The sequence below is a fragment of the Lagopus leucura genome, unplaced genomic scaffold (assembly GCF_019238085.1).
Source record: "Lagopus leucura isolate 7727_CA_CO unplaced genomic scaffold, USGS_WTPT01 Super-Scaffold_100004, whole genome shotgun sequence".
In the NCBI taxonomy this organism is placed as follows: domain Eukaryota; kingdom Metazoa; phylum Chordata; class Aves; order Galliformes; family Phasianidae; genus Lagopus; species Lagopus leucura.
This window is the reverse complement of record NW_024962264.1, coordinates 12461725-12487053: the sequence shown is the minus strand read 5'-3', so window position 1 is coordinate 12487053 and position 25329 is coordinate 12461725. Positions and strand designations below refer to the sequence as shown.

The 25329-nt window shown below is 36.0% G+C and overlaps 1 protein-coding gene across 1 annotated transcript in view; it reads left to right on the top strand.

Annotated features, from left to right (window-relative positions):
* The first annotated feature begins 17685 nt into the window (after nt 1–17685).
* IQCM (IQ motif containing M) overlaps nt 17686–25329 on the top strand; it is a 111281-nt gene continuing 103637 nt past the window's right edge. Inside the window, 2 exon segments of the mRNA XM_042870529.1 lie at nt 17686–17754; nt 23193–23255. Coding sequence (XP_042726463.1) covers nt 17686–17754; nt 23193–23255 — 132 coding nt within the window.

The following is a 25329-nucleotide window of genomic DNA, read 5'->3' as shown; positions in this document are numbered from 1 at the left end:
GGCTAACGTCTGCAAAATGTTGAGGACTACTAGCACTTGTCACTTGGAAAAGATAAACTGAAAAAGTCAAATTCAAGAAACGATGAAGTGAGTGTTTTCAACTACTTCATACTTCCATTTATGTTTTTGATTTGTTCATTTCGTTCGCTGTCCATAGCTGATGTAGAGTTGTACATTACTGCCTTTTCTTCCCTTCCTCGGTAGTGCAACTTCTTCATTAAAAAGGCTCTCACGACAGAGGCTAGCAGTTGTTTATTTTCTGTTCACTTGGATGCTCCTTTTATTTTATTAATTTATGTGTGTATTTTAATTTTTCCCATCATGAGCAAAACAACCAGGACTTCTCTTCTGTGAGGTTTCAGTCTTGGGTATCATAGGCTATATTCTTTGGCTTTTTCATTCTTGTAACATCAGGTGATCACAATCATGTAATTAAAAGGAGAATTAGACTTTGTCAGTGAGACAGCTAGTTCTTCAGTTTCTTACCTGCTCTTTCTCAGCTTTTTGGCTTTTTTTGATTCTTCTTATTGCTTGGATTATACGCGCAAATTTCTTTTTGCTGGGATCTCATTAAAATATCTGAAGTATATTTTACATGTAACATTGGTTGATAAGTGATAATAGGATGATAAGAAAAAAATAGAGAATGTTAGGACAGAAAGGGCTAATGTTTTTCAGTAAAGCCTAACCACTTAGTTAAAAACGGGTCTTGTATTTTTCCTTTTTTTTTTTTTTCCCCCAAATCTTCAGATTACCATGACAGGAGGGCAGTCCGATTTCATTCTCACTCACACCATGTTCATTGCTTGTATCCGTCTTGGCAATTCCTGTCTTCAACAGTCTTCCAAAAGATTGCTTTTAAGACTAAAGATTTTGTACGCATAATCTTTCAGTTTCACTACGCCTTTTTCTCTTTCTGAAACCACCTTCAAATTAAACATTCTGGGTTATCAGCATTTACAGAGAAGTTAATTCACCTTTTCTATTTCACTTGATCTTTTTGTGGCTGTTTCCATTTTTCTTTTTTCTCAGATTTTGGCATTCTCACTTTCTCACTTCTGTGCCTTTGCATTTTTTCATGTAATCAGGATATACCTATATCTACTGATCGTCTACTGATGACAAGAAAATAGATACATTTTTATATGCATGCATTAGAGATCTTGATGCCTAGATAACAAAGAATTGGATTTTTCCTGCTTGTCTTTTGTTGAGTTTTTAGTGGTCACTCATCTTGTCAATGACCACCTTGTCACGAAGTTTAGTAGGTTTGAACCTGCAGTGCCTGAGGTTAAAAACAAATCCACCTCTTGGCAACCTGAGTATTTGTTGTTCTTCTTGTGTGCTATCCTATTCGTTATTCCTGATGGGAAGGGAGAAAGTATCCAGAGGAATGTCTCTTATTATCTCCATCCTACCTGAAGTTATGACGTTCTCTTCCTTCACTTTACTTTCACTAAACAGATAGAGCTGGTCTACCTGCTGAATAATGTATTTAACAATCTGTGCTGTGCTGTAGTAAGCTTGTCTTGTGGACTTTTTTGTTGTTACTGATGTGAGGTCATGATCAAGCAGTGGAATTCTGACACTGTGGTACTGGCAGTTAGAGAAATTTATGCTTCAGGTCCTTCATGATAGCATAGGCACAAGCAGGTGATTGTGGCAATCTGGGTAGAGTACTTCAATTTTGCAGTTACATCAGCATGAATGACAGAATTGCTCTGTTATCCTTTTCTGCTGTAGATTTCCCAAACTGGGTTGTACACTGCTTCTTTTTCCAAACTCTTCAGGGATAGTAGTTCAGAATCATTTTGCAGACTTAAAATAGGAGTTCATTATGAGTAGCTTTCAATCACTAAGCTTCTGAAAATCTGATTTGCGTATTTCTTCCTACCTGAGTTGGGTTTGTATTAAATATCTGCATTTATTTAAAAACAGTACTAGAAATCTGTTGGCCTTGGAGCTCTGTTGTAATCAGCATGCAGTAGTTAAGTTTTAAAATTAAATTCCTGTAGGAATCTGGTCTACCAGTAGTGTCATATATTTAAAATTAATAATAATTTCAAACATTATTTCCACATGCCTTAGCTAACTTTTCGTGCTCTAAGTTTTGTGTGTGTATCATGAGATTTTTATGGATATTGTCTTCAGATATTGTGTTTATAATCTGAGCTACATACTATGTTACTTACAAGTACTTGTTATGTACTGTTCAGTACTTGTATGTTCTGAATATGGCTTCTTTATAACAGGCTACTTGTCCTTGTTGAACTGTATGTATGAATTGTATATACGTATTGTATGCCCACTGAAACTTGTAAAATATTTCAGTCTTTATGTTACAAAGCTGATTTTTTTGCAAAGATGGATAACAAGAACTTTTCAAGATTTGTGAAATATCAAATCATTTTTTAATTGAAATTTCATAGTAGATTAAGCTATTCACTGTCCTTCATTTTGAAAATAGATAACTATGGTAGACAAATGGGAACAGGCACATCATAGTGCGTCTTAGAACTTTCAGATTATTTGTACAAGCTTACCAGTGGAAGCCTTAGTTAAGACAAAGTACAAGACTGCTGTTGGGAGAGTCAGTTGTTGAAATGCTAAATATGCCCATCTCCAGTTACCAGCAGTAGTGCAAAGCATGCTGCGGGATTTTCAGAACAACAGTGTTTGTATCTCTTTATAAAGTAGCTGTTGCAGTTGAATGAGTATCATAAATAACCTTGATGTAGAAATGATGTCATCTTTTATGTGGGTACAGCCTAGGTATTTCTGTTCTGTAGATCTATTATGTAATCACATTTCCTATGAAAAATATTTTTGTGACTACTTAGATAACTATTTATGTTTACATCTATTAACGGAGCCGCTCTCTCAATTTAGTCCTTTTTCTGATGTGTTAAAGGGTAAAGAGGAAGGTATGTTTGTGGCCTTTTCTGGTGAAGTAAGTTGCAGGGGCAATATTTCATTTTTGAGATACGGCACCCTTATCTCTTACATCACATATTCACCATGGAGGCGAAAATCCAAGTTGTCTTGGTGAAGATTCAGCAGTTATCTCTTTTTTCTTTAATCAATTTAACATGATAAGAGAAATTCTTGGTCTTGGTCTCTTCTGAGAACTTTTTATCCAACTGTTGCATGCCAGCTGACTCATTTAAAAAATTCATTTGATATGGTAGCTGTCTCCTATACAATACTGTGGAGCTAGGGATCAAGTTAGTCAGCAGTGTGCTAGAATCTCAGTCTAGAAATGGCTCAGGTCTTGAGATAGTCCAAGAATTGCTCAGTCTCTTGTGAAGATGTAAAAGTTATGAAGGAACATATTTATAAGTGGGTTTGTTTCCTTGATTGTCTTTGTACATTGACTTTCCCACAAATATTCTTGTGTGTATTCTATTTCCACCTGCCAGGTTGGCAGTTTCTCTCTGTGCATTTCTGTGCTCCAAATGTTGATTAGGATTCCTTTTGTGTCTTCTACACACCCGCTTCTTGTTAATATTACTTTGTTAGTCTCTTTTCTGTGTGATTAGTTTATCAGAATGCTATCATATTAAATTGTTAGGAGAATATTCATTGCTGAATAGATTGACTATAGGGCTGAGGTGAATGAGATGAGCTTCATCAAAGCCAAGCGTGGGTCCTGCACTTTGGCCGCAACAGCCCCATGCAGCATTATAGGCTTGGGAAAGAGTGGCTTGGATGACTGTGAAGAGGAAAGGAACCTGGGGGTGTTGGTTGATGCTCGGCTGAACATGAGCTGACAGTGTGCTCAGGTGGCCAAGAGGGTCAGTGGCATCCTGGCCTGCATTAGAAATAGTGCGGCCAGCAAGAGCAAGGAGGTAATCATCCCTCTGTACTCAGCACTGGTGAGGCAGCATCTTGAGTACTGTGTTCAGTTTAGGGCCCCTCACTGCAAAAAAAAAAAAACAACATAGAGGCCCTGGAGCACGTCCAGAAAAGGGCAACAAAACCAATGAGGGGTATGGAGCACAAGTCTTAAGAGGAGCGGCTGAGGGAGCTGGGATTGTTTAGTCTGGAGAAGAGGAGGCTCAGGGGAGACGTCATTGCACTCTGCTACTTTCCTGAAGGGAGGCTGTGATGAGGAGGTGTTTGGCCTCTTCTCCCAGGCAACGAACAGGACCTGAGGAAGTGGCTGCACGTTGTATCAGAGGAAGTTTAGGTTAGATGTAAGGAATGATTTTTCTCTCAGCGATTGGTCAGACAGTAGAATGGCTGCCCAAGGAGGTGGTGGTGTTACTGTCCCTGGCAGTGTTCAAGAGGCATCTGGATGAGGAGCTACAAAATATGGTTTAGTGCTTGTGGTAGCAATGGGAGGACGGTTGGACTTGTTGATCTTGCAGGTTGTTTCCATGCTTGCGATTCTATGCTTCGATGAACTTAGCACGTTTTCCTCTTGACCCACATGAGTTCTGATCTAGGGCTAGCTGGAAGGAAAATGATGCCACGCAATTTAAAGCAGCCATCAGCTTTCTCTACATGGTGACATCAGAAGCAGCAATAAGTGTTCATTTAATGAGATAGTGTGCTTTTCCTGACATCATTCCTTAATACCGGGGAACTGGATATTATTCTGTTTATGTCCTGGACCAATAGGTCTCCTAAAATTGTTGTAGAGTTATTCTGTCAGACCTTTCCAGATCAGATATAGATGTTATTAGGAGCAAATACTGGGGCTGTGTTTTCTGCTTTGTTTGGGGGCTTTTGCAGCTTTATGCTTCCTTTCTTGCATTCCTCCCTTTTTCCCACACAGGCTGTTTCAGCTGTTTCCCACTGTTAGCTCTCAGCTGCTTCTGTTTAATCTTAGTTCTCTCACAGAGAAGTAGAAAGCTTGTGATGCCCAGATTTCTACATTTGTTAAAGTAGAGCAGCTAAATCTAAGATTTGTTTGATTGGCTTGTTTGCTTACTTAAACCTATGTTTCAAGCTTTTTCGATTCTGTGGAGAAAAGCCTGAAAATACCACTGAAGTCTCAAAGACCTGAAGGCAAATAAGAGGATCCCTGATATTGTTTCCTAAAAGACATTGGGCTGTGTCTCATGATTTATTGCACTTAAGATGATCAAATTCAGTACTGTCAGTCTCTCTTCTCTCAGCTGCTTTGCAGTAGATAGGAGAGGCTAGAAAATTCAATGGAGTCACTAAGTTTTTTTCATAGTAGCGGATGGCCTGAAGACAGTGAACAGCGAACCTGAAGAGTAGTGAAACACTGATTGACGCAGATTTTGAAGGGGAAATCATAATATTCTGGAACCTTGCCAAACCGTATTACTGTGACCATAAATCGCATTAACTTTGGCAAATGCACATTTTTTGACTTTGATTTCTCCCTCCCTATCTTCAGCTTCTGCATAGAAACTACTTTGCCTTTCCTTAAGACACTTAGCAGTAGCACATCCGGAGTAGTCAGTAATTACCTTTTTCTTAAATAAAACAAAACTTTTATTTGGTGTAGAAATGAAAATAAATGAGAAATAAGCAGCATCATAAAGCATTCCATTGCATTCCATGCTACTAGAAGACATCTGCAAAGCTTCCCCCCCGTCCCCCTTTTCCTCTCCTTTCCCCTCCTGTTTCCGCTTTTCCCTGCCTTTTTTCCCTGTCACGCTTTGGTTTCTCTCATTCTAGTTGGTTGGGTGAAACCCATCTACCCGTCTATATTTTCCCACATGATGGTAGGTGATAAACTGCCATTGGTGCATGGGTGTGACTGAATTTCTGGAGTCTAGTTCTGTAAAATTGCAATAGATTTTGTATTACAAAGAGGGATGCAGCCTGTCTTTATTTATTAATCTACTTTTGCCTTGATTGTCTGTTTTAATCTAACCTACTTTGGTTAATGTCGGAGTTATGCAGACATGATATTATTTCCATAGAACTTGTTAGAGCATAAAGAAAATAAAAGTTAATATAACTTGTTTTACGTTGGTGTAATTTACAATGAAGCACAGACTGTAAAAATAAACCAACCAAACAAAAAAAGCCATCTATAATCTATCAGAGACATAAAAATAGTTCCTCAGAGACTGCACAAAATCTGCTCACTGTACATTTTTGGCCACAAGCATTGCCAGATATAACAATTAAGGCAAAGATGACAAATTTAACAGCTACCATGTCTTTCTCCTTCTTCCCACCAAAATACATCTCTAGGTAAGTTAAAGGAGTTACTTCATACTTCTGTTTATGTCAGGATTCTTTATAGGTTCCCACAATGATTATTTTAAGATAAACATTTTTATAAAATACTTGATGTATAGCCAAGGCAAATTTTAATTCTTTTCATCAGGGAGCTGATATATGCACAACTTTCCCATTGCAGAGGAAAAATGATTTCTTGATGTCCTTTTGATAACCTGTTGCTTACCAAAAGTTTCCACCAAGTATCCTCATTATTCTGCCATGTACATCCTTCTCTGCAGCAAGGAGGTGAATCAAAGCTCAATTGCCCTGTTTTTGTCTTAAAAAAATAAAATAAATAAATAAATAAAAATGTAATGCTTCACAGCCCTCTGAATGCAGAATTGAACTTGGAAGAAAGGCAAAAACATCAGTGTACTGCTAAGAAATTAAAAAAAAAAATGAACAATAAGTATCTTAAAAGCAATATTGACATAATTAGGAAGATGAGAAAAGATGAGATATTCAAATATGAATATTGAAAATATTTTAACTGGTGCCATGTTTTGCTAAATCTGGAATATATGAAAAATGTTAATTACATTCTGGGGGGGAAAACTGCGTTCTCCGATTTGAATAATTTGCCTTACCATACCTCTCAGATTAGCAGAGGGTAAATGAAAAGAATTTTGACAAAAGGTCAAGGAGTCTAATACAAATCTTTTTCCAGGAGTACTTAATGTGGGCAGTAAGTCAGAAGAATTACTCGGTTGCTCTGTTTCTTTGCTGAAAACCTTTCCAATAGCTAGGCCGTTTCTTCCCTTGTTAGTAAAACCTGTTTTCATACTTCCTTGTCCCAAAAATATTACTCTCATTAGTTTTTTTGAGATTTACTGCGTTATAATGTGATCTGTTCCCACACCTAGGAAGACTCCCTTTAACATCTTGAGAACTAAGGCAGAAATATTAACTTAAAAAGTGATATGCTGCTAAGTTATTGAAATGTCTTTGTATTCTCTATTTGTCATTTATGTCTCTGTCCCTGTCATGGAAGCTGCTGTTGAAATCTTTCAACATCAACACTCTGCCATTTAAAACTTACCCTGCCAGCATGCCATCTGTTTTGATCAGGGAACCACTTTCTACGTGAGCTGACTCCTACACACATTGCACTTTGCAAGAGAAAAATGCGTTTGCTGAAAAGTATATTAAAAATATATAAAATCTAGCTATCCCTGGAAAAGCAATACTCCTTAACTTTTTCTAAATCTTAAAATTAGATAAGTGTATTTTCTTCCCTGTCTCCCACTGTTTTTTGATTTCTAAACAGAGAAAAAATCATACTAAAGTGAGTCAAGCTCTCCTTGTAATTGCGTTTTTTACCCCTGAAGCTGGTTGCAAGTGTTGATCTATTTCCAGACAGGGCAGAGGTACTGGCCTTTGCAGAGTTAACTTTCTATAGAAAGATAACTTTACATTTTAAGAAACCTCTTTTATATACTGTGCATGGCTTCTTCTAGTGCGAAAGAGATCCATTTCTCACTTTTCTAGCTTTGTAAGAGCAATTGTAATGAATATTATTTACTAATAGTTAAATGTTATTTTTAACATCAGATACCATTACTCTAGGTGATCTGGATGAGATAATGATGCTGATAATCTAACCTCATTCTCCCTTGATAGGCTTGTCTGGTAACAGTATATCACATTTTACTGCCTTTCACAGTCTCAACAGAGCTCTGCTTTGTGGGTGGAGGGAGATACGAGGAGATGAGATGCAGATCTGTACTCCACACTGAGCCATCCCGTAGCAGACTTTCAAGATCTTGCCCTGTACCCACTGTTTCCTTCCTAACCTGTGACTTGTACCCCTAAGGTGGTTTGGTAAATCATATTGATTACTTGCTTGTTTTTCTTTTGGTTCATTATGAGGCACTGAATGCAGATATGGGTAACAGTTCAGTTTCAAAGTTCCTTGCTATAAATATCTCTTGGCAACAGAGGATTGCGGGCAGGCGAATAAGCACTGAGCAACCACAATAAATGGTGGTGGAAGTGGTAGTTACTTCTTTGTGGTGTGGAAGGCCTGACTGCTAGCTTCTGGACCTTTTAAACTTTTAAACCTTTAGCAAGAAAGGAGAGAAATCACCAGGGGATAAAATATTTATGAAAACAAAGGAGTATTTATTTATATTTAATGGGCTGTAATGAAGCAGCATCTTTGTATGCTCTTTCTCTCAACCCATCTTTGAACCTCACTAACTTCAAAAACTAAGTAAGGACCTCCAGAAATATCAGATGCAGTAATCCTCTCCATGAGGTTATCAGATTGCATCTTACTACTTCTTAGGTTCAAGTGTTGTACTTGTCCAAAGACAAGAATGCTGTTTCTAGTTCTAAGCCTGTCTTTTCTTGGCCAGTTTGTAACAAACAGTTGGTTCTAGAGCCAGCTAAACACTCTCCTCTAACTTAGATAGTTCTTTTCACTGTCTGTAACTTGACCCACAGTACAGTAGCAGACATCACATCCCATTGTTCCGCTGGTCTAAAATAAAACATGTTCCCTTGCTTTCTTGAAAGTCCCTATTTCATTGAAGTCCCTATTGGCACAGTGTCTCTTCTTCGCAAACTCAGAGCAATGAGAAATGCTGTGAAAGCCATCAGCTTAGACCTCTGGCCACCCTACCCAAAGGAAAAACAAGGCAACACAACAAAATGATATCGTGTCCCCTGCCCCCATCCCACAAATTTCCGCTGATTAGTTTCATAGATCATTATGCCGAAATTTATTGGTTTTTTAAAATTTGTTCTAGTACTGCACTAAGATACTTAATAGAGTGCTGGTGAGACAGATGAAATTCCATCCACAGAAATGCAAATGCTTTTTAGATAGCTTCTGAAGAGTGCCTCAACATTAGGAAAATTGTGAGGCAAGCTGCTGGTGAATTATTGTCAAGGTCAGAGTATGCGCATTTGTTTTTTCTGGTAGTTGTATCGTTATCAGGCTCTTATGATATATCCACTTGCACTGAAAATATAGCTAACTTACCTCGATGAATTTGATTTATTAACATTGCAACTGACAAGGTTGCCTGTTTGTTAGTGCTTATTTTATATTTGAATAGCTTTCAGCACATAAATTTGAGGAATTGCTTGAAGACTTCAGCTGTTCCATATTTCATGGAGAAAACTGGACCAGAGGAGTGCCACTCCTGATATTTCTATTTTGATACTGTTCACTTTTTATAAATTAATGATGCCTGTATATGTATGTGTGTCCAATGAATAGAATCTATTACAAACAGTGAAACTTAAATGTTAACGCTCGTTAGCTTTATCTTCAATGAACTCTGACATAATCTTGCCATACATTTTGTTTTTTAACCTTCAGAGCATACCATAAATTTATTCTTATTAATAAATAATACATTGATTTCAAAAGAGATTAACTAATTAGATGTATTGTTCAGATTAATCTTCCTTAAAGGAATGAATGGAGAAGGAATATTTGCGTTGTATACAGTGCATCATGGAGCTCTCAAATGGGGCCAGGAATGAAGCCTTAAAGTTTCTTATTAACTTCAATGATATTACATCAGGCAAAGGAGCACAGCTTAATTAGAGCCAATATTAGCACTTCTTCCCAGAAGATGTACTTTTAAGTAAACACGACTGTATAAGGAGCCAGAGAAAGAAAAAACAGAACTAATTACTTGCCCCTAATATCTTGTAACATCTTGTAAAGTTCTTTTAACACGTCTCTATTCCTTCAGGTCTCTCTTTTCCCCTGTGAGGAAGAAATGCTTCCTTTAACTGACTTTATACCTCTGTACTGGTGTAGGCCATCACACACGTAACTCCAATTCCACAGATATCAGTTTATTGTGATTTGCTAGGGATTACGGAGGAGGCCACTCAGAAGCAAAATCCATGTGGATTGTGCGATGGGAAGAAAGGGCAGATCTCTTCAGGATGCTGTCATCATGTTGACGCTCAGGACTTCCCAACCTCCCGACTGTCTTCTTAATCTGTTCTCCTCCAGTGACTGCATTTCTAAGAATACTGGAGAAGGCACACAGAGTTCTCTCCTGCTCTCTGCTTTAATGAATATATATTTCCTAATAGAAAGTGAAGGTTGCATTTTAATGTCAACAACAGGAGTGACACTGATGATCATAACGCTAAGCATCATTGTCCAGCCATGCAATGACTTGGCTGCAATCAGGATGGGGAGCATCTGGTTGAAGCGAATCATGGAAAATCTGAGTTGATGTTGTTCAGCTAGTTCAAGAATTTGCCAGTTTATAACCTCACTTACTGCTGAAGTCATTTTTCCTCAGATTATTAACACCAGCATTGATACTATCTGGACTGCTCATTCCTTCCAGCCAGTCAGAACTAATAATTTTTAAAATGCCTTTTTTGGGGAGAAGCAATCAGAAGGCTTCAATTTTTTACTAGTATAAGCCAGGCCGTTGTTAGCTGCAGGCTTCATTTTGAGCATCTATGTTCCTACTGCAGAAATCACATGATGTGATTCAACTGAGTTGAATGCGAAAGCTGAAAAGTACTCCTTTTTTTTTTTTTTTTTTTTTTTCCAGCAATGATGCACACCAACCAAGAGCGTTTGATCTTATAGCTCTTTCTCTTAATACACTAGGCCAAATTCAGGAGTTGAGCTTTCACACTTACAGGCCTCTATAAGATAAATGTAAAATAACTGGAAAGCTACCTTTTTGCATGACTCATGTAAGAGCTGTATTCCAGTGGGACAACAGAATAGCCAATATCAGTAGCGAAGCTTATGTCTGTAGGAAGTAACACCTACAGAGTCAAAGAAAAAGAGAGATTCACTGGTGAAATGCTAGGCTCTAAACAAATTGGGTTTGCTGAAGTATTTCTTGCTGGGAAAATAACAACTTGAAAAAAATATTCTACCCCTGAACCCATTAGTAGCGCTCCAACTGGTGGTTGTTGCTTTGGTCTATATACAGAGCTTAGCTCTAATTTTCATAAAGATATTTTAATTACAGTGTATCCACTGTGTACTTAGCACTATTTTGTACATAATGTATTCGATATATTTTATATGTAATTGAAAATCCGTTAAATTAAACTGTAACAATATAAATAATCTTCCAGGATGAAAAGTAGGTTAAGATAACCCAATTTCATGCTTTAAACATTGAGATAAATATTCCTTAGTGTATTAAAATACTGTATTTTAGGTTGTTAATCTTTTCATTGAATAATAAATATGAGCTTCCCTTTTATGTAATTAATGCAATCCATATAATTCAGTAGAGAAATGAAATGTTGAATCATACATAGAAAGTAGCTATGAGTATTCCATTACCAAACTTAATTCAATCATTTCCACAGACTTATGGAAAATGCTATTCACCTCTTGGGGAAAACTTCTGGCGGTAAAACGTAGTTTTGCTTTGCATATATTTTGAATTGCTTGAATCTCTGGTAGTTACTCCCTTTTGATAGGGGAGAGTGCTGCAGAAAGGTTGGTTCAAAACAGTAGTTAGGAATGGTGTTTTGTATCTTCAAAGCCACGTTATTAACAACATTAAGTAAGCCATTCTTAGTATCCTTTTAGAAATGGTGATTGAGATGTTTCTGGTATTTTAGTTTTTACTTGGTTATAAAATCTGCAGTCTAATATTGTTGTATGGAATCCGTAAGCAAGATTGTTAATTTTCTCAGTATTTCAGGGGACCATGCATTTTATTTCACAGGTTGCTACTATGTTTTCACACGGACATTTCTGTAGCGTAGAATAAGGATTATGCACTGAATGCCCAGTGAAGCTTTTCAAATGATACCTGACATCCAGCTGCATAGCTATAGACAGACATTGATTTTTTTTTTTTTTTTTTTACAAAGAAAATATGTTAGAAGAGAAATGGAAGAAAATAAACATTTCTTCCCTGTCTTAACATTCATTGTAGCCAAGAAAAAACACTACCAAAGATAATAGAGTTATACTTCCCTAATTTCCCTGATTTGGCTTTTGTAATTAAAACCCTAAGGATTAGTTGGACATAGTTATTTTTATTAAAATATTTTTGTTTGTTTATACTATGGGAACTTATATCTAGCATCCTTAGAGAACCTGGAAAATTAGGGACTTCGATTTGTTACTACAAAGTGTACTCTTCAAAGTAACAGAGCTCCACTGCAGTTTTAAATAATCTAGACTGGCTTCTGCTAGCTGAGTAGCAGCAGCAGAATGCAGTGTGGACTGGAAAAATGTGCTCAGGGAAACTGGTAAATACAGCAGCCTTTTCTGAGCTTTGCTCTGTTATTGCTACTCAGTACTGAAGCCTGTTTGTGTAACGCTGGCTCAGACGCATCAGTGCTACCTGTGGTAGTGCTTAGTACACTTATTCCAAGGGAATCTAATGTGTGTGCTCTCCAGAGAAAAGACATTACAAGATCAGGCCCTAATTATTTTATAATTGTGCAAGGCTTTAATTATAGGACCTTAATGACTAGCCCCATTTAAAACACCTTGGGGACGTTGACTTAAGTAAAATGCTATTGTTGAATTATTTTCTTTCTTATAAGTCTGAGCACTTTCTATTTCTTTTTCTCACAGGGATCTGTGGCTCCTACCAAACAGTGGAATGAGCCAAGTAATTAAGAGATTGTGAGTTCAGGTTTTTAATAATCCTTCCAAGTGCTCAACTGGTAGGCTCAGGGCACCCAATTTTCAAGGCATTCACAATATGTTCAAGTTCTTGCCCTCACTGAGCTCAAATATTCTGTGTTCTTTGCTGTACATAAATACAGCAAAAAGTTGAAATGTATTTTACCATCAGCTGCTTCCAAACTGGAGAGGGCAGGAAATACTATTAATATTTTGGTCAAGGTCACCAGTCGTGGATGATTAACATCAGATCTCAATAGATCTGCATTCAAAGCACAGAGAATCCTCTTTTATCCAGTTGTCATAATGCATAAAAGATTATGATGCTGCACTTCTCTTATTATTTTTTTCATTTTATTTTATTTTTTTCAAGTATGTCCTGTACTTGGACAATTCTTGGCTCTTGAAATCTGAAGTATGCACTGAGAGTAGTGGAGCTGAAATGAAAACAATGCAAATAAAATGTTATAAACCACTGCAGAACATTATTAGTGTGGGTAAGGGGATATTTTGCTTGGACCTAGCTGTTTTGAGGTTAAATTCCAGTTTGAAATGCAGAACAGGTAGAAAAAAGTCTTGATGAATTGAGATTTTTTTTTAGGAGGTGTGCAAGCTGAGATGATGAGAGGTAGAATGGTATTTATTCAGTTCCTAGGTTTTTTTTTTTGAGGGTCTAAACATATGTTGTGATGTTGTGATGGTGAGATTTAGTTATAGGAAGCAACATTTGGCTATCTTTAAGCTGATCAAAACTGGCCTGTCCTTTTACCCTGTATCAAAATAAAAAATGGGAAGTTATAATAAAAAGTTTCCTGAAACTTTAATTTAGGGAATACTGAGAATATTTTCAGAGGAACTTTTACTAAGACTGCAACTCTTCAAGGAATATTTATGGTACTTATGGTTTCCTTAAAATATTTAGCAATCATAGTCTGTAGAGTAATCTGAACAATCCTATCCACCACACCCCTCCCTCCTCAAAAACAAAAAAAAACAAAAAAACAAACACAAATCAAAGATGTCTGATATAGTAGAATGGTGGAAAAGTAGAGTAAATTTTTAACTGGGGAAGCTGTAAAATTCTCTAGTTATATACAGTTATATTTCTGGGAAACAGATGAATGATAACTGATCCTCCAAGTGGAAATCCGCCTTTATGCTCTTGGAGTCTTTGTGCTTGTCAGTTTAAGTATCTCAGCTGGCTATGGGCTGTATGTTGTACAGCTTCTCTGCTGCCCCATTAGAGTAATGCATGTGATAGGAATTAGAAATGAAAGATTTAGGTAAAAGTTCTGTGTTCCCTAGTAGAGAAACACATTTTCTATGGAGGAGAAAAAAAAAAAAAGAAGAAAAAGAAAAAGAGAAACCTGGATTCTTTGTGCTTAAGTTCATTGTAGTCATACCAATATAGTAAAATGTTGGAGGAGTAACTAGTGTTATTCAATAATAACAAAACGTATTTCAAGCACTAATGTGGTCATGCTTCCATAAGGAATGCAGAGAAGCAGCTATCAAATAAAACCAATCAAATTCAATATCAAATGAAATGGAGTCATCAGTCATAAAAATGATTCCTAAAATTCCAACAGTATCTGGTTTTAGATTGCAAAATTTATCAGTCATTGGTATAAAGGTTCAAATCACTGTGCAGTCAGAAACCACATTTTTAATTTCTATCTGAAGTGCTGATTTTCCTCTTGTTTTTTGTTCTTGTCTCATGTACAATCCTTTTTTCTTTCCAAAAGAGTTTTGTAATGTTCATCTTAGCAGAATGTCCTTGACAGGTGAAAGTTTGATACATTTTGCTTATTAGGAGTTATCATAGCTAATAAAAACCAGAAAGTCTTTCATATCTCCAGAAGCCATCTCAGTCCATAGAGTAGCACTGCTATTTTCAAGCAATGAGAGTTGCATAGCTTTTGAATCCAAGATTGATAAAAATATATATATTGTTGTGTGTAATATCTGAATTTAGTCACATAGACATCTTCGCATCTTCTCTGTGTTTTGTATAGGATGCCCTTTAGATAGCTTTCAGCTATGTTTTTGCTGTATTCTCAGTTCCTAACTTGAAAGGCTGTACTGTTCTCAGAACTTAGAAGCTTTGCAAATAAGACAGTAATGATTTACTTGGGTATGTATGATGATGAAAATGTACATGTTGTGGTTTAACCCAGTAGGTGGCTAAGTACAATGCATTTCTTTGCTCGCTCCCTGCCTTCCCAGTGGGACGGGGGAGAGAACTGAAAAAAATGAAGTAGATCATGTGGGTTGCAGAGCTTACTGAAATTAGAATAGATTGCAGGATCAGCTTTTCATCTGTGCTCCATTTAAAGACTGATTAGTGACACAAGATCATCTTCCGTCTGATGGAAGCACAGAAAGAATTATCAAACTTGACCTCAAGACTTTCAATATTTCATTCTTGTGCTGTTCTTACAACATGACTGATAACGGTATTCTAGCTCAAAAGCAACCATAAACAAAATACAAAAAGACTTTTAAAGAAGAATCCTGAACTTCCTACTTACTGGACATGGGATCTTCTGCCACAGATAAGAAAAAAAAAATCTCATGCTTGTACTACTTGCCATAGTTGCAGTCTGTCTATAAATGCTTAGTCAGGCCTAGCCTGGCATCCCAGAGTACTGTGTTTTAGGAGGAAGGTCTTGTAGCTTCAGTTATTATTAAGCTTTACAAAGAGATTAAATGCAATTTAAGTGAACTCCTAAAGAGGGATGTTATTGTGCTACACAGCTCCAATGAAGGCTCATTCTTTTGAGCAATTGATTCTAAAAATCATCTTTATTTGAGGTATAAAATGAGGAGAAATCCCCTTTTTTTCCATCTCAAAAAAACAGCGATTGTTTACCCTAATAAATGATTGAGTAATTAATGACTAAACTAGTTGTAACTTTTTATCATACTGTTTTAAAACATAAATTTGTATTTTGGTACCTCTTGTAAAAAAAAAAAATACTCATAAAGCAAGCTGTGATGCAAAGTCCATGCTTCTGCCAACATCAGCTTCTTATCCAGAGGCTAATCTCTTCAGACGAGAAGTAGTTTCTTGTTCCTGGCATCAGAATGTGAGAAAAAAGCTCTGTAAACCTGCTTTTTGTTAGAACCAAAACATTTCTTTTCTGTGAGATCAAAACTTGAGGTAGGAGCGTAGAAGGGAAGATTCTAGACAGGAAATGCTTAGGCTTTTGTAATTGTTTACTTCAGAGGAAATAAACTTCAGTTTCAAGGAACCAGCAAGATGAAGCAGCCACTGTATTTCAAGTCTGCATTTTCAATTTAATTTTGGTTTCCTAACACATAATCATTTCAATTCTAGATTCTCATATTTTGGCTTAGTTTAGAGACAGATTCTTTCTGTGCGTGTGTCTGTGCGGGGGTGTATGTATATGTGTATGTACATGTCTGTATGTGTATATTTAAGACTTGAAAAATGTAAAGCCTGGATCCAAAAACCATTCATGTTAATATCTTTTGGCTTTATATCCATCATTATTTGGAATGTGATTAAATCTCATTTGCTTCACCGGGCCCAAAACATGTGTTTAAAGTCAAGTAAGTGCTTAAATATTTTCCTGAATAAGGATGCTTTCCTGAATGAGAAGTTAAAGTGAATGCACTTTATGTGCACAGCAAAAATTTTTTCCATACAATTCTTCAGATCCTTTCCAAAGTCTGAGCTTTTGTTAATATATTTATCTTTCTGGTGGATGTAGAAAGCATTACTTGTTCACAAGGACTGAACTGATATTGTAACTGTGCAGTTTTTGTACAGTTAGAGCATATCATAACATTCTTAGAGCAAACCTCTACTTCGGGGCAGCAGTAATATCAAAGGAATAGAGAAATATTCTTGAAAATAATCTGTCATCTCATCACTCATTTATAAATTCATTAATTTCCATGAATATAAGAAATCTCTTTCAGAAACATTATTGTCTGCCTTGTGTTATTTTGTGAGGAAATATTTTGTCTGTCATCTGTACAGTCATGCACAAAATGTTAAGGCTAATATAGAGCGAACTCAGAAAAAGAGCTTTTTTCTTCAATGTATCATTTTAAAGGTAATAAGTTTTTTACCTTATTAGTAGTTGCATAAACGGTTGTTAAGGATTAATTTCATATTTGTCTGCAGTTAGCGCTGGCAGACAGTTTTAAGATGAAGGATGATACTTGTAGTATGAAAAATGAGATATTTTCAATAGCCAGTTTTAACCTTCTAGTATTTGTGTGGTTGTAATCCTAACACAATTGGCCATGCATTGACATTTTATTAATGTTGTAACATTAATATAAGAAAAATCTGACAAGTAAAACCATGATTCAGAAAATGTTTAAGAAAACAGACTTGTGTTCTAAGAGTCTCTCTGAAAATCATTCTTAAAATTACGTGATTTTTTTGAACATGTATTTTACAGAAAATGCTCTTGAGATTGTAAATTGCTTGGATCAGTAAAATAGTTTCCTTAAAAAAAAAAAAAAAAAAAAAGGAGAAAAAGGAACAAAAAGTCTTTTAGTCTCAGTTTTCTACTAAAAAATTCTAGTGCACCTTTTAAGAAATTGAGACATATTAAAACATACAATGAAATAATAATGTTGTTGTCTTGAAAACAAACACAAAGACTGCAGTGAATCTCAGTCTGTGTTTAAGAATTCTAGTTCGCACCTCATTTAGAAAATAAATAGAACAATTGAGAAGTGAACTGTGATTTAGGTCTACACACTGAATGGAGGTTTGGAATTTCAAATTGTTTCGAATTTGTCCTATTTTTATTTCAGAATGTGTCTTGTTAGTTTTCAGCATGATCACTTGTGTAATCTAATTTTCTCCCTCACAGTCATTTCTGGGAACGGTGATGGAGTACTTCATGATAGGCAGCTGCCTCGGTCACGTGACAGTACCGGGATCTCAGAGTAGGGGAAAGGTAGGATATCCTGAAGAATGCAAGCTGCCTTTTAGGATTTGAAACGATGATGAAAGATGATAATCATTTTAAGAGCGCCCATTTGCTTTGAAATTCAGTTCAAAAGCCTGACATAAATTCTGAGAGCAATTAGAACCGCAGTCGTGCTTTCATTTTTATATTTTCTCTTTAAGTTTGGCATTTACCCAATTTGCCTGATAGCTGGCATTTTGACGTGTATGTGTACTCAAGTGTTTTCAAATCTGATTAATGCACAAAGTGCAAAATGTAGCTTCAGTACCTTTCAGCAATTGCAGGGCAGTTTACTTCTGGCATGAGATGAATAGAAAAAAGACAAAAAGACGACTTATTTCAGGAGATACCATGGGGTTTTTGATGTCTTTATAAGACCATCTGTAATGATCCTCTCTGAAACTTTCTGAAAGTACTGCAGCATGTAGTTAAAACAGATAAAATAGGGCATTAAAATAGAGCATTGTGCTGGTCACAGTGAACCACCAAACTTGCTGGATTATCTCCTTCAGTATCTTGATAAAAGTTTAGGGCTGTATCATAAAAAAACATAGATGTTATCTATTTGCTCAGATAGAAAAGTAGAGTTCTGTGTAACACCTATGCAAATAATAGGCTTTTACCCCAGAGCTGAGTGAGTGCACGGGCTGTCTTTACAGTAGGTGGAGTAAATGGGCTTCTTCTGAAGGCAACTGGATCAGCTAGCTCAGTCTTCCTGTGGAGGAGCCTACATCTCTACATTTACTAGAGGGGTCACCTAGGAGATTTGCCTCAGGTGAACCTTTGTTGTTTGGAATCCCTTGCAGAAATGACAAACAGCTGCATGATGGATTGCATTCTTGCCACCATGTTCAAGGCTTTGGCAAGCATTAGTTCCATTACTACTTTTGCTGATTATTTTCCACTGCAATGGCATGTTGCTGTTTTCTATTTATATTCTGATCATTTCACTGGAGCACAAGGTTATACCCAGCATGTTCTGCATTCTGCAAGAGCATTATTTGTGGAGATATTAGGGATAGCATTTGATGTTAATTAGTAACGTGCAGATAATGTTAGTCTACTGATTAAGTCAGTAGAAAGGTTTCAGTTCTATGTATTTTGGACAACAAACAAACTGATGATTCTGCAATTCCACACTGAAAAGTACTGATCATATTTCATTATCTATGAACATAAAAAATTAAGACAATTCAGAGTTTCAAAAACAGGTGCTATGTTGTATGTGAAATGTATTAACTCTAATTTTTTACAGTTGTTTGCTATTATATGACTGTAATTTATTGTGCCTGCAGCAACCCGAGGACATACTGGAAAATGAGATGATTCATTTCAAGTGTTTTATCCTAGTGAGCAAAATTTTAATCAGTGAGTTTTCTAATCTGAGCTGTTATTGGCACACTCTGTAAACTTGGCAAGGTCGCAGAAGGACTCCTTTGCAAACACAGACTTGCATCAGCTAAATGTGTTTTAATTTATCTATGTTATAGAATTCTTAAACAGCACCATATAAAGGTGGTCGGATGAGTTATGCTGAGGGTAATCTAATAACAAATTATGATTTACATTAGATTTCTTTTGAGCCAGGGTTGCTATTTCCTATGCAATTTTTTTTACAATTTCACCTTAAAAAAGCTCTAATCTGATATAAAAGAAAGTAACAGAAAAACAAAACAAGCAAACGAAAAATGAACAGTGAAAAATACACTAATAACTGTCTTTTTGTCACTTTTATGAATTCATCACTACACTGTTCGCTGAATACTGTGTATCATACCGTGCAATAACAGCAGCTGTGTTATCACTTAGCTGTATCTCAAAGCATCCTGTTTGTTTTTATCAAGGATATGCTACTTTTCAGGATGTGGATGTTAATTCAGAAATGTATAATCTAGCATTAAAAAATAGTGAAGTATATCAAATGAATAGTAGAAGATGTTCCAATTCACTTAAGTATTAGGCAGTAAATATGATAAAAATGGTTAACTAAGAAAATTTTACCCCTTATGTGAGGTATGTTGTAATTTTAAGTGTGATGAACAAGACCAAATGTTATTGACAGCTGATGGAACACCTAACTGACTTCTGAAAATGTGACACAGACTCTTATGGTGTATTAAAAACTTATAAAACACAGTTTAAAACTGAAAAATACAAAGTCTTCAGAATAATAGTTTGATCTACCCCGTGATTGAGTAATTTGATGAAATATTTCATGTTACGTTTTTTACAGTGGGATTCAGTTTCTTTGCAATGTAAATATGAATTTTCCCTCAGCTATCAGGAAAAAAAAATGCATCTCAGATTAACAAAAAAAAAAAAAATTGAAAAGCAAAACAAACCCCCCAAATGAAATAAACAGAACATTCAAAATGGTGGCTATCAGCAAATTATAAAAGAAGTAGACAGGAGCTGGCTGCTGTGCTGGGATTGGCTGGGCCTCAGGTGGCAGGTGGTGGGACGGTTGGTAGCAGGGTGTCAGTTGGTGTGAGGTGAGTAACTGCATTGAGGAGATATGCATGTGTGTGTAGATATATAGGGGGGAGTGAGTGAATGGCTGTGTGGTGCTGAGCTGCTGCTGGGTTAAACCACACCGCCTAATGTAAATGTGAAATCCCAGGCAACTGCCTAGAGGTGACTGTCAGCAGAGTGTTTGCACTTCTTTGAAAGCCCTGCTTGAGCACTTCCACAAAACAACAGCATGTGACACCTTGTTCTGCAGATGCACGCAGAGATTGACTTTTCCTAGCTCATTTTTACATGGTGTCTTTTTCCTTTCTGAAAAATCCCTGCAATTTTTTTTTTTAAGAGTTTTTCAGAAGTTGACGTATTAAGTTCTGACAACTAAAACAAATCACTGAGCCATTTTAATAAATACTATATTGTCATGTATTTGCAATCTGATTTAGCTGGTGATTCATCACTTGAGCTTTCAATATACATAATACCAATATGATTTAGTAGATCATAAATTTGATTCAAAGGATGTATTAGATTTGGTAGGTCCTGACTTCAGCTCAGCATAGAATGACTTTATCTGTCTTATGAGGATATATGTGATTTCTAAAAAGAGCGTGTCTGTTGCTGAAAAATACTCCACCGAAAAGGGAAAAAAAATAATTTATTGCAGGGTATGAAACATTCATTTCAGGAACCTGAATATAGAAATTTATATAAGAATTTCACAGCAAATCAATATATTGTGCATGTCTTCACATTCCATATACTGAATGTATTATTTTGACCACGATAACTTCACTGCATATACCGCTGAGTTCTGAACTGAAAAGCACTTCGCTCTGTAGAGTAGAAAAATCAATTTAGCATAAGGTGATCTCATTAAATTCTATTTATCCAACATTACAACAATCTAGTAGGAGATGGAGAGTGAAAGTAATTGTTCTTAGATTAATATAAGTATCTTGTTAGAAGAAAACTGCTGATTAGGAAGCTGTTACTTCTTGACTTCTTCTAATTGAAATCATCCAGGACCTACTCCAGGAGGTTCTGATTTCAGCAGCGTGTTTGATGATACCATCATAAGTAATTACTGCCATACCTTGCTCAAGACGCAGCACCAAGATGGAGTAACAGGTTAGTGTGATGTATTAATATATTTCAGTATACGTTTCTATAGGAAAGTTCATATTTTTAAATGATCCTTTTTTGTTCTGTTTTGCCAATTGCTGATGTAAAAGTAGAGGTTTTAGATAGCCCTTTCTTTTAGGAATGTAGTATAGTACTTCAGAGATACAGTGCAAATCCCCCATGACATCATAAAAGCTACCTTGGAAGCCAGATCTTAGGCTGCTGTGCATGCCAACATTCCATTGCTGACTTTTATGGAAGCTAAGTCACTGCCTCCTTTTCACTTTTTTTGCAAATATTTGGAAATATTGCGAACTTTTTACATAAGTGTGCAATATTTCCTGCTGCTGGCAAGAAGGTAGAAAGGACACCCACTACAAAGAGGTCTGGATTTTGGTATGACACTGCAACATCTATATACTGAAGATGTCCTTGCATTTGAATTTTCTACCTGATTTTTCAGATTTCAAATCCTTGGTTTTGATTTTTATCTTTCCTTATTAATGTATTGGTAAGATATCAGGTTGCAGCATACTGCAGTACACTATACAGGACATTTTAAAATACTCATTATATGCAACTCATGATTTCTTCAGCTTGCAGCTACAAATGCTAGCTTACTCAGTCCATAAATGTCCAATTGCATCTGACAATTCTTATCTTCACTCCAGTGATTCAGTTAATATATTTGCTGAACTGAGGTCATGCAGTCTCTCTAGAATTTTATTCATTGAACTTTTAATATACTAAAAAAACCAAACTCACTAGTAGATTATCACACTAAATCCAGCTATTTATGTGTATATATATGCACAGTATATAACCATTTACTCAGCTCTTTTGCAGTAAGTAAATGAAATATTTCTTTACATTGTGTGGAATAATGGTGGGTATAGGATTAAAAACTAACAGGAAGCTGCTGGTTTTTAGATGTTAGACAAAAACCCGCAAGGATATTTGAAACAGATCAAGTCCATACTTTCTGTATCCCAAATCCTGTACTACCTTGGGTCTGCATTCTGCCCCTTTGTAGGTTCATCTTTGTTTGATGATGTTCCACTCTGGAAGTGCACAGCCTTTCAGGAGGCACAAGTTGTACCTTTATTGATGTTGGATGTTCTAATTACTTTGATCTTTCTTCTGTATTTTTATTTGGTGAAGGATTTTGACAAACTGTGTTTGCTCTCTTCTTATGCATGCTCTCTGAAATAATGACCCAGTAACTGGCATAGTGAATGAGATGTAGAGAGAAAACTTAAAAAGATGGGTAAATTAAGTATTAATTTGAAGATATATTTTTATTATAACCATGGTTTTTTAAAAATTTTATTTTACTGAGATCTCAGACTTAAAATTGTTTTGCTATCTTGCAGATGTATTATTTCTTGTTTATAAAATGCCAGTGCTAAAAAAGTTCCATTTTGCTGTATAAGGCCATGTCATTGTTTTATAAGGCTTTATGAAAGATCAATGAGTTTGACTAATCACATTATTTATTGTGCTTTCTAAAGTTTTTGCTGTCAAAGGAGTACTTCAGTGATGATTTAAATCAAGAACAAAATTCCAGTGGTGAAAGTCAATTGGTCAATGACTTCAACCCTTAGATGTTGTATAGATCCTGTAAAGGAAATAAATTTTTGAAATATTTTTACTAGTTTTTAGTTTTTTAAATTATAATCTTGTTTGGTTTGAGACGTCAAGAGAAAAGATGTTACATGAATTTGTTTTGGTATAATTCTAAATGAAAAATTTGCAATGATGAAAACTGCAGGGGGAAGGGTGGGGGGAAAAAAAAAGAAGGAAAGAAATATTTTTAATCCTTTCTGAATCCTTTCCAGAACTATACAGAGGTTTTTGTGCTGCTTTAGTGCTCCGCTTTCACAGAAATGAACTCAAAAGAGGTAACCTTTGTGATTTCTTAAGCTTCTGATAGAAGTTACCGTTTAATAAAATAAAAGGGTTTTTTTTTTTTTTTTGCTATAAGTGTTGGAGAAAAGTAAACTTGTAGAAGAAATCTGTAGGCTTTACTCCACATTGTACTTGAGCATACCCATCAGAGCAATGATGTCTTTAAATGGTGTTGGGCTAGAGGAAAAATTCAGCAAGTGATGTAAGTTGATTCAGAATGAGTTTGTGTTTACTATGATTTCATAGAGAATGATTTCATAGAGACATCTTGATTTCTAGAGGATTGATCCTAAAAGGAAATATGTTTCACTTTGTAGAGTAGGCAAATTGTGCAGTAGCTCTTAGAGTGGTTACTGAAGGCAGTCTGTTGACCAAAAAGAGTTGCACTGGCAGTTTACTTTTATTTAGACTATCTAGATTATATGTGATCCATGTGCCCCTGGCTATGAAGAGCAAACAAATTATAGTTAACAATTTGCGCTGCCAATAACAAAATATTTAGTAGGTTCCTTGTGTGCAGTATAGAGTAGCTAGCTGAGATGGTAGGGGATTTATCTTCCTTATGATTTTCTGTCCTAACTTCCAGATCACCCACACCATGGTGAAAGCAGTATGCATTTAAATATTTGTTGTAATGATCTGTAAATCTAAAGTTTTTGCTTCTTGAAATTTTCATTTGCTGTAGAGTTTAGATGAACAGAGTAATTAACTTAAAATTATCCAGCAATACTATATCTGAATGTTGGGGTTCTGGAGAGAAGATTATTTTGCCCCTCTGAGTATTGAAAATTCCAGTGTAGCAAGGTTCTGAATACAAATTTTATTTCCATAAAAAAACCACCAAAATAGATCTTTTTATGTTTTGAACATAATGCTGCTTTATCAATGATTACTCTATGTAATCTTATAGTATGAATATCAACCTTGCATGTTCTGTTGAAAGGAAATTACACATCTTTGAATAGTGATGATTTTCATGATCACAACCCAGCCTTAAGGCTTCAGAAGTTCTGCTTTGAAAAGTGCAACTGCACGTACTCAGAGTGCCTACTAAAATCTCTCCCAGCTTTATTTTGACTTCAAGGTATCTTTGCCTTTTTTTCCCCCTTGCTCAGCCATATTTCTATTTGTATTTGATATGTATTCTTCCCATGCTGGTCTTTTTTTGATTGTGTCTTGTTACTAACAGGTTTCTATCATGGCTGTATCCACAGTGGCTGTGGAACCTGCTCAGTTGTGATGTTTTCCCGCAGAACTGCATTTTATTTTATATTTTCTTTTCAACAGATACATGTACCTGCTGATGGAGAAAAAACCCTCCAACTCCCAAAACAGGATTTACCTCCTGGTACTTGTTTTGAACAGTTATTTACTCTAAGATAATTTGGGGAATGATGGCTGCAGATACCTGTGCCACAGCACTTGAAAGTGAAACAGCAAAGTAAAGTAGCTCCATTGGAATGTAGAGATAACAGGAGGAACACAGAGGTTCCTAAATCCTCAGATATAGACGAGGAATAAATGACATGGGATTGTGAAGGACTGGGGCTCCTCTAAAAGAAAATTATCAGAAAAAGGATAGCATGCTGTGGAGTTTGCTTTCAACTAACTCTGTTTTACTATCTGTGTTATCAATGATACTGTCAGAACGAGAGAGTTTTAGTTATTCCTTTGGAAGTTATAGTAATCTTTCTTAAATGTATATTTATTTCTTTCTTGTAACTAGTCATATCCCATACATGAAGACAGGCTTTTGGCAATGAAAGTGAAATTTCACTTACCTGTTAATTTTTATTTTTGGAAAGGAACAACTTAATCCAGGTGATCTGAGTGGTATTTCATGTTCACCAGCAACTTCTTTTTTTTGACGTGCAGTATTTTTGTGCTGCTTTTCTCTCTAGCAAGCCCAAATAGTTGGAGTTGAACCTATAGTTTTCTTTCTTCTTAGCCTTTAATATTTGTGGTTATGAGCCAACCTGATATTCTTATTTCCCAAGAGTCTGGTAGAGTAATACCGTTTTGTGATTGATCTGCAGCTTCTCAGAGTGTAGCATTGCCATGATGTCA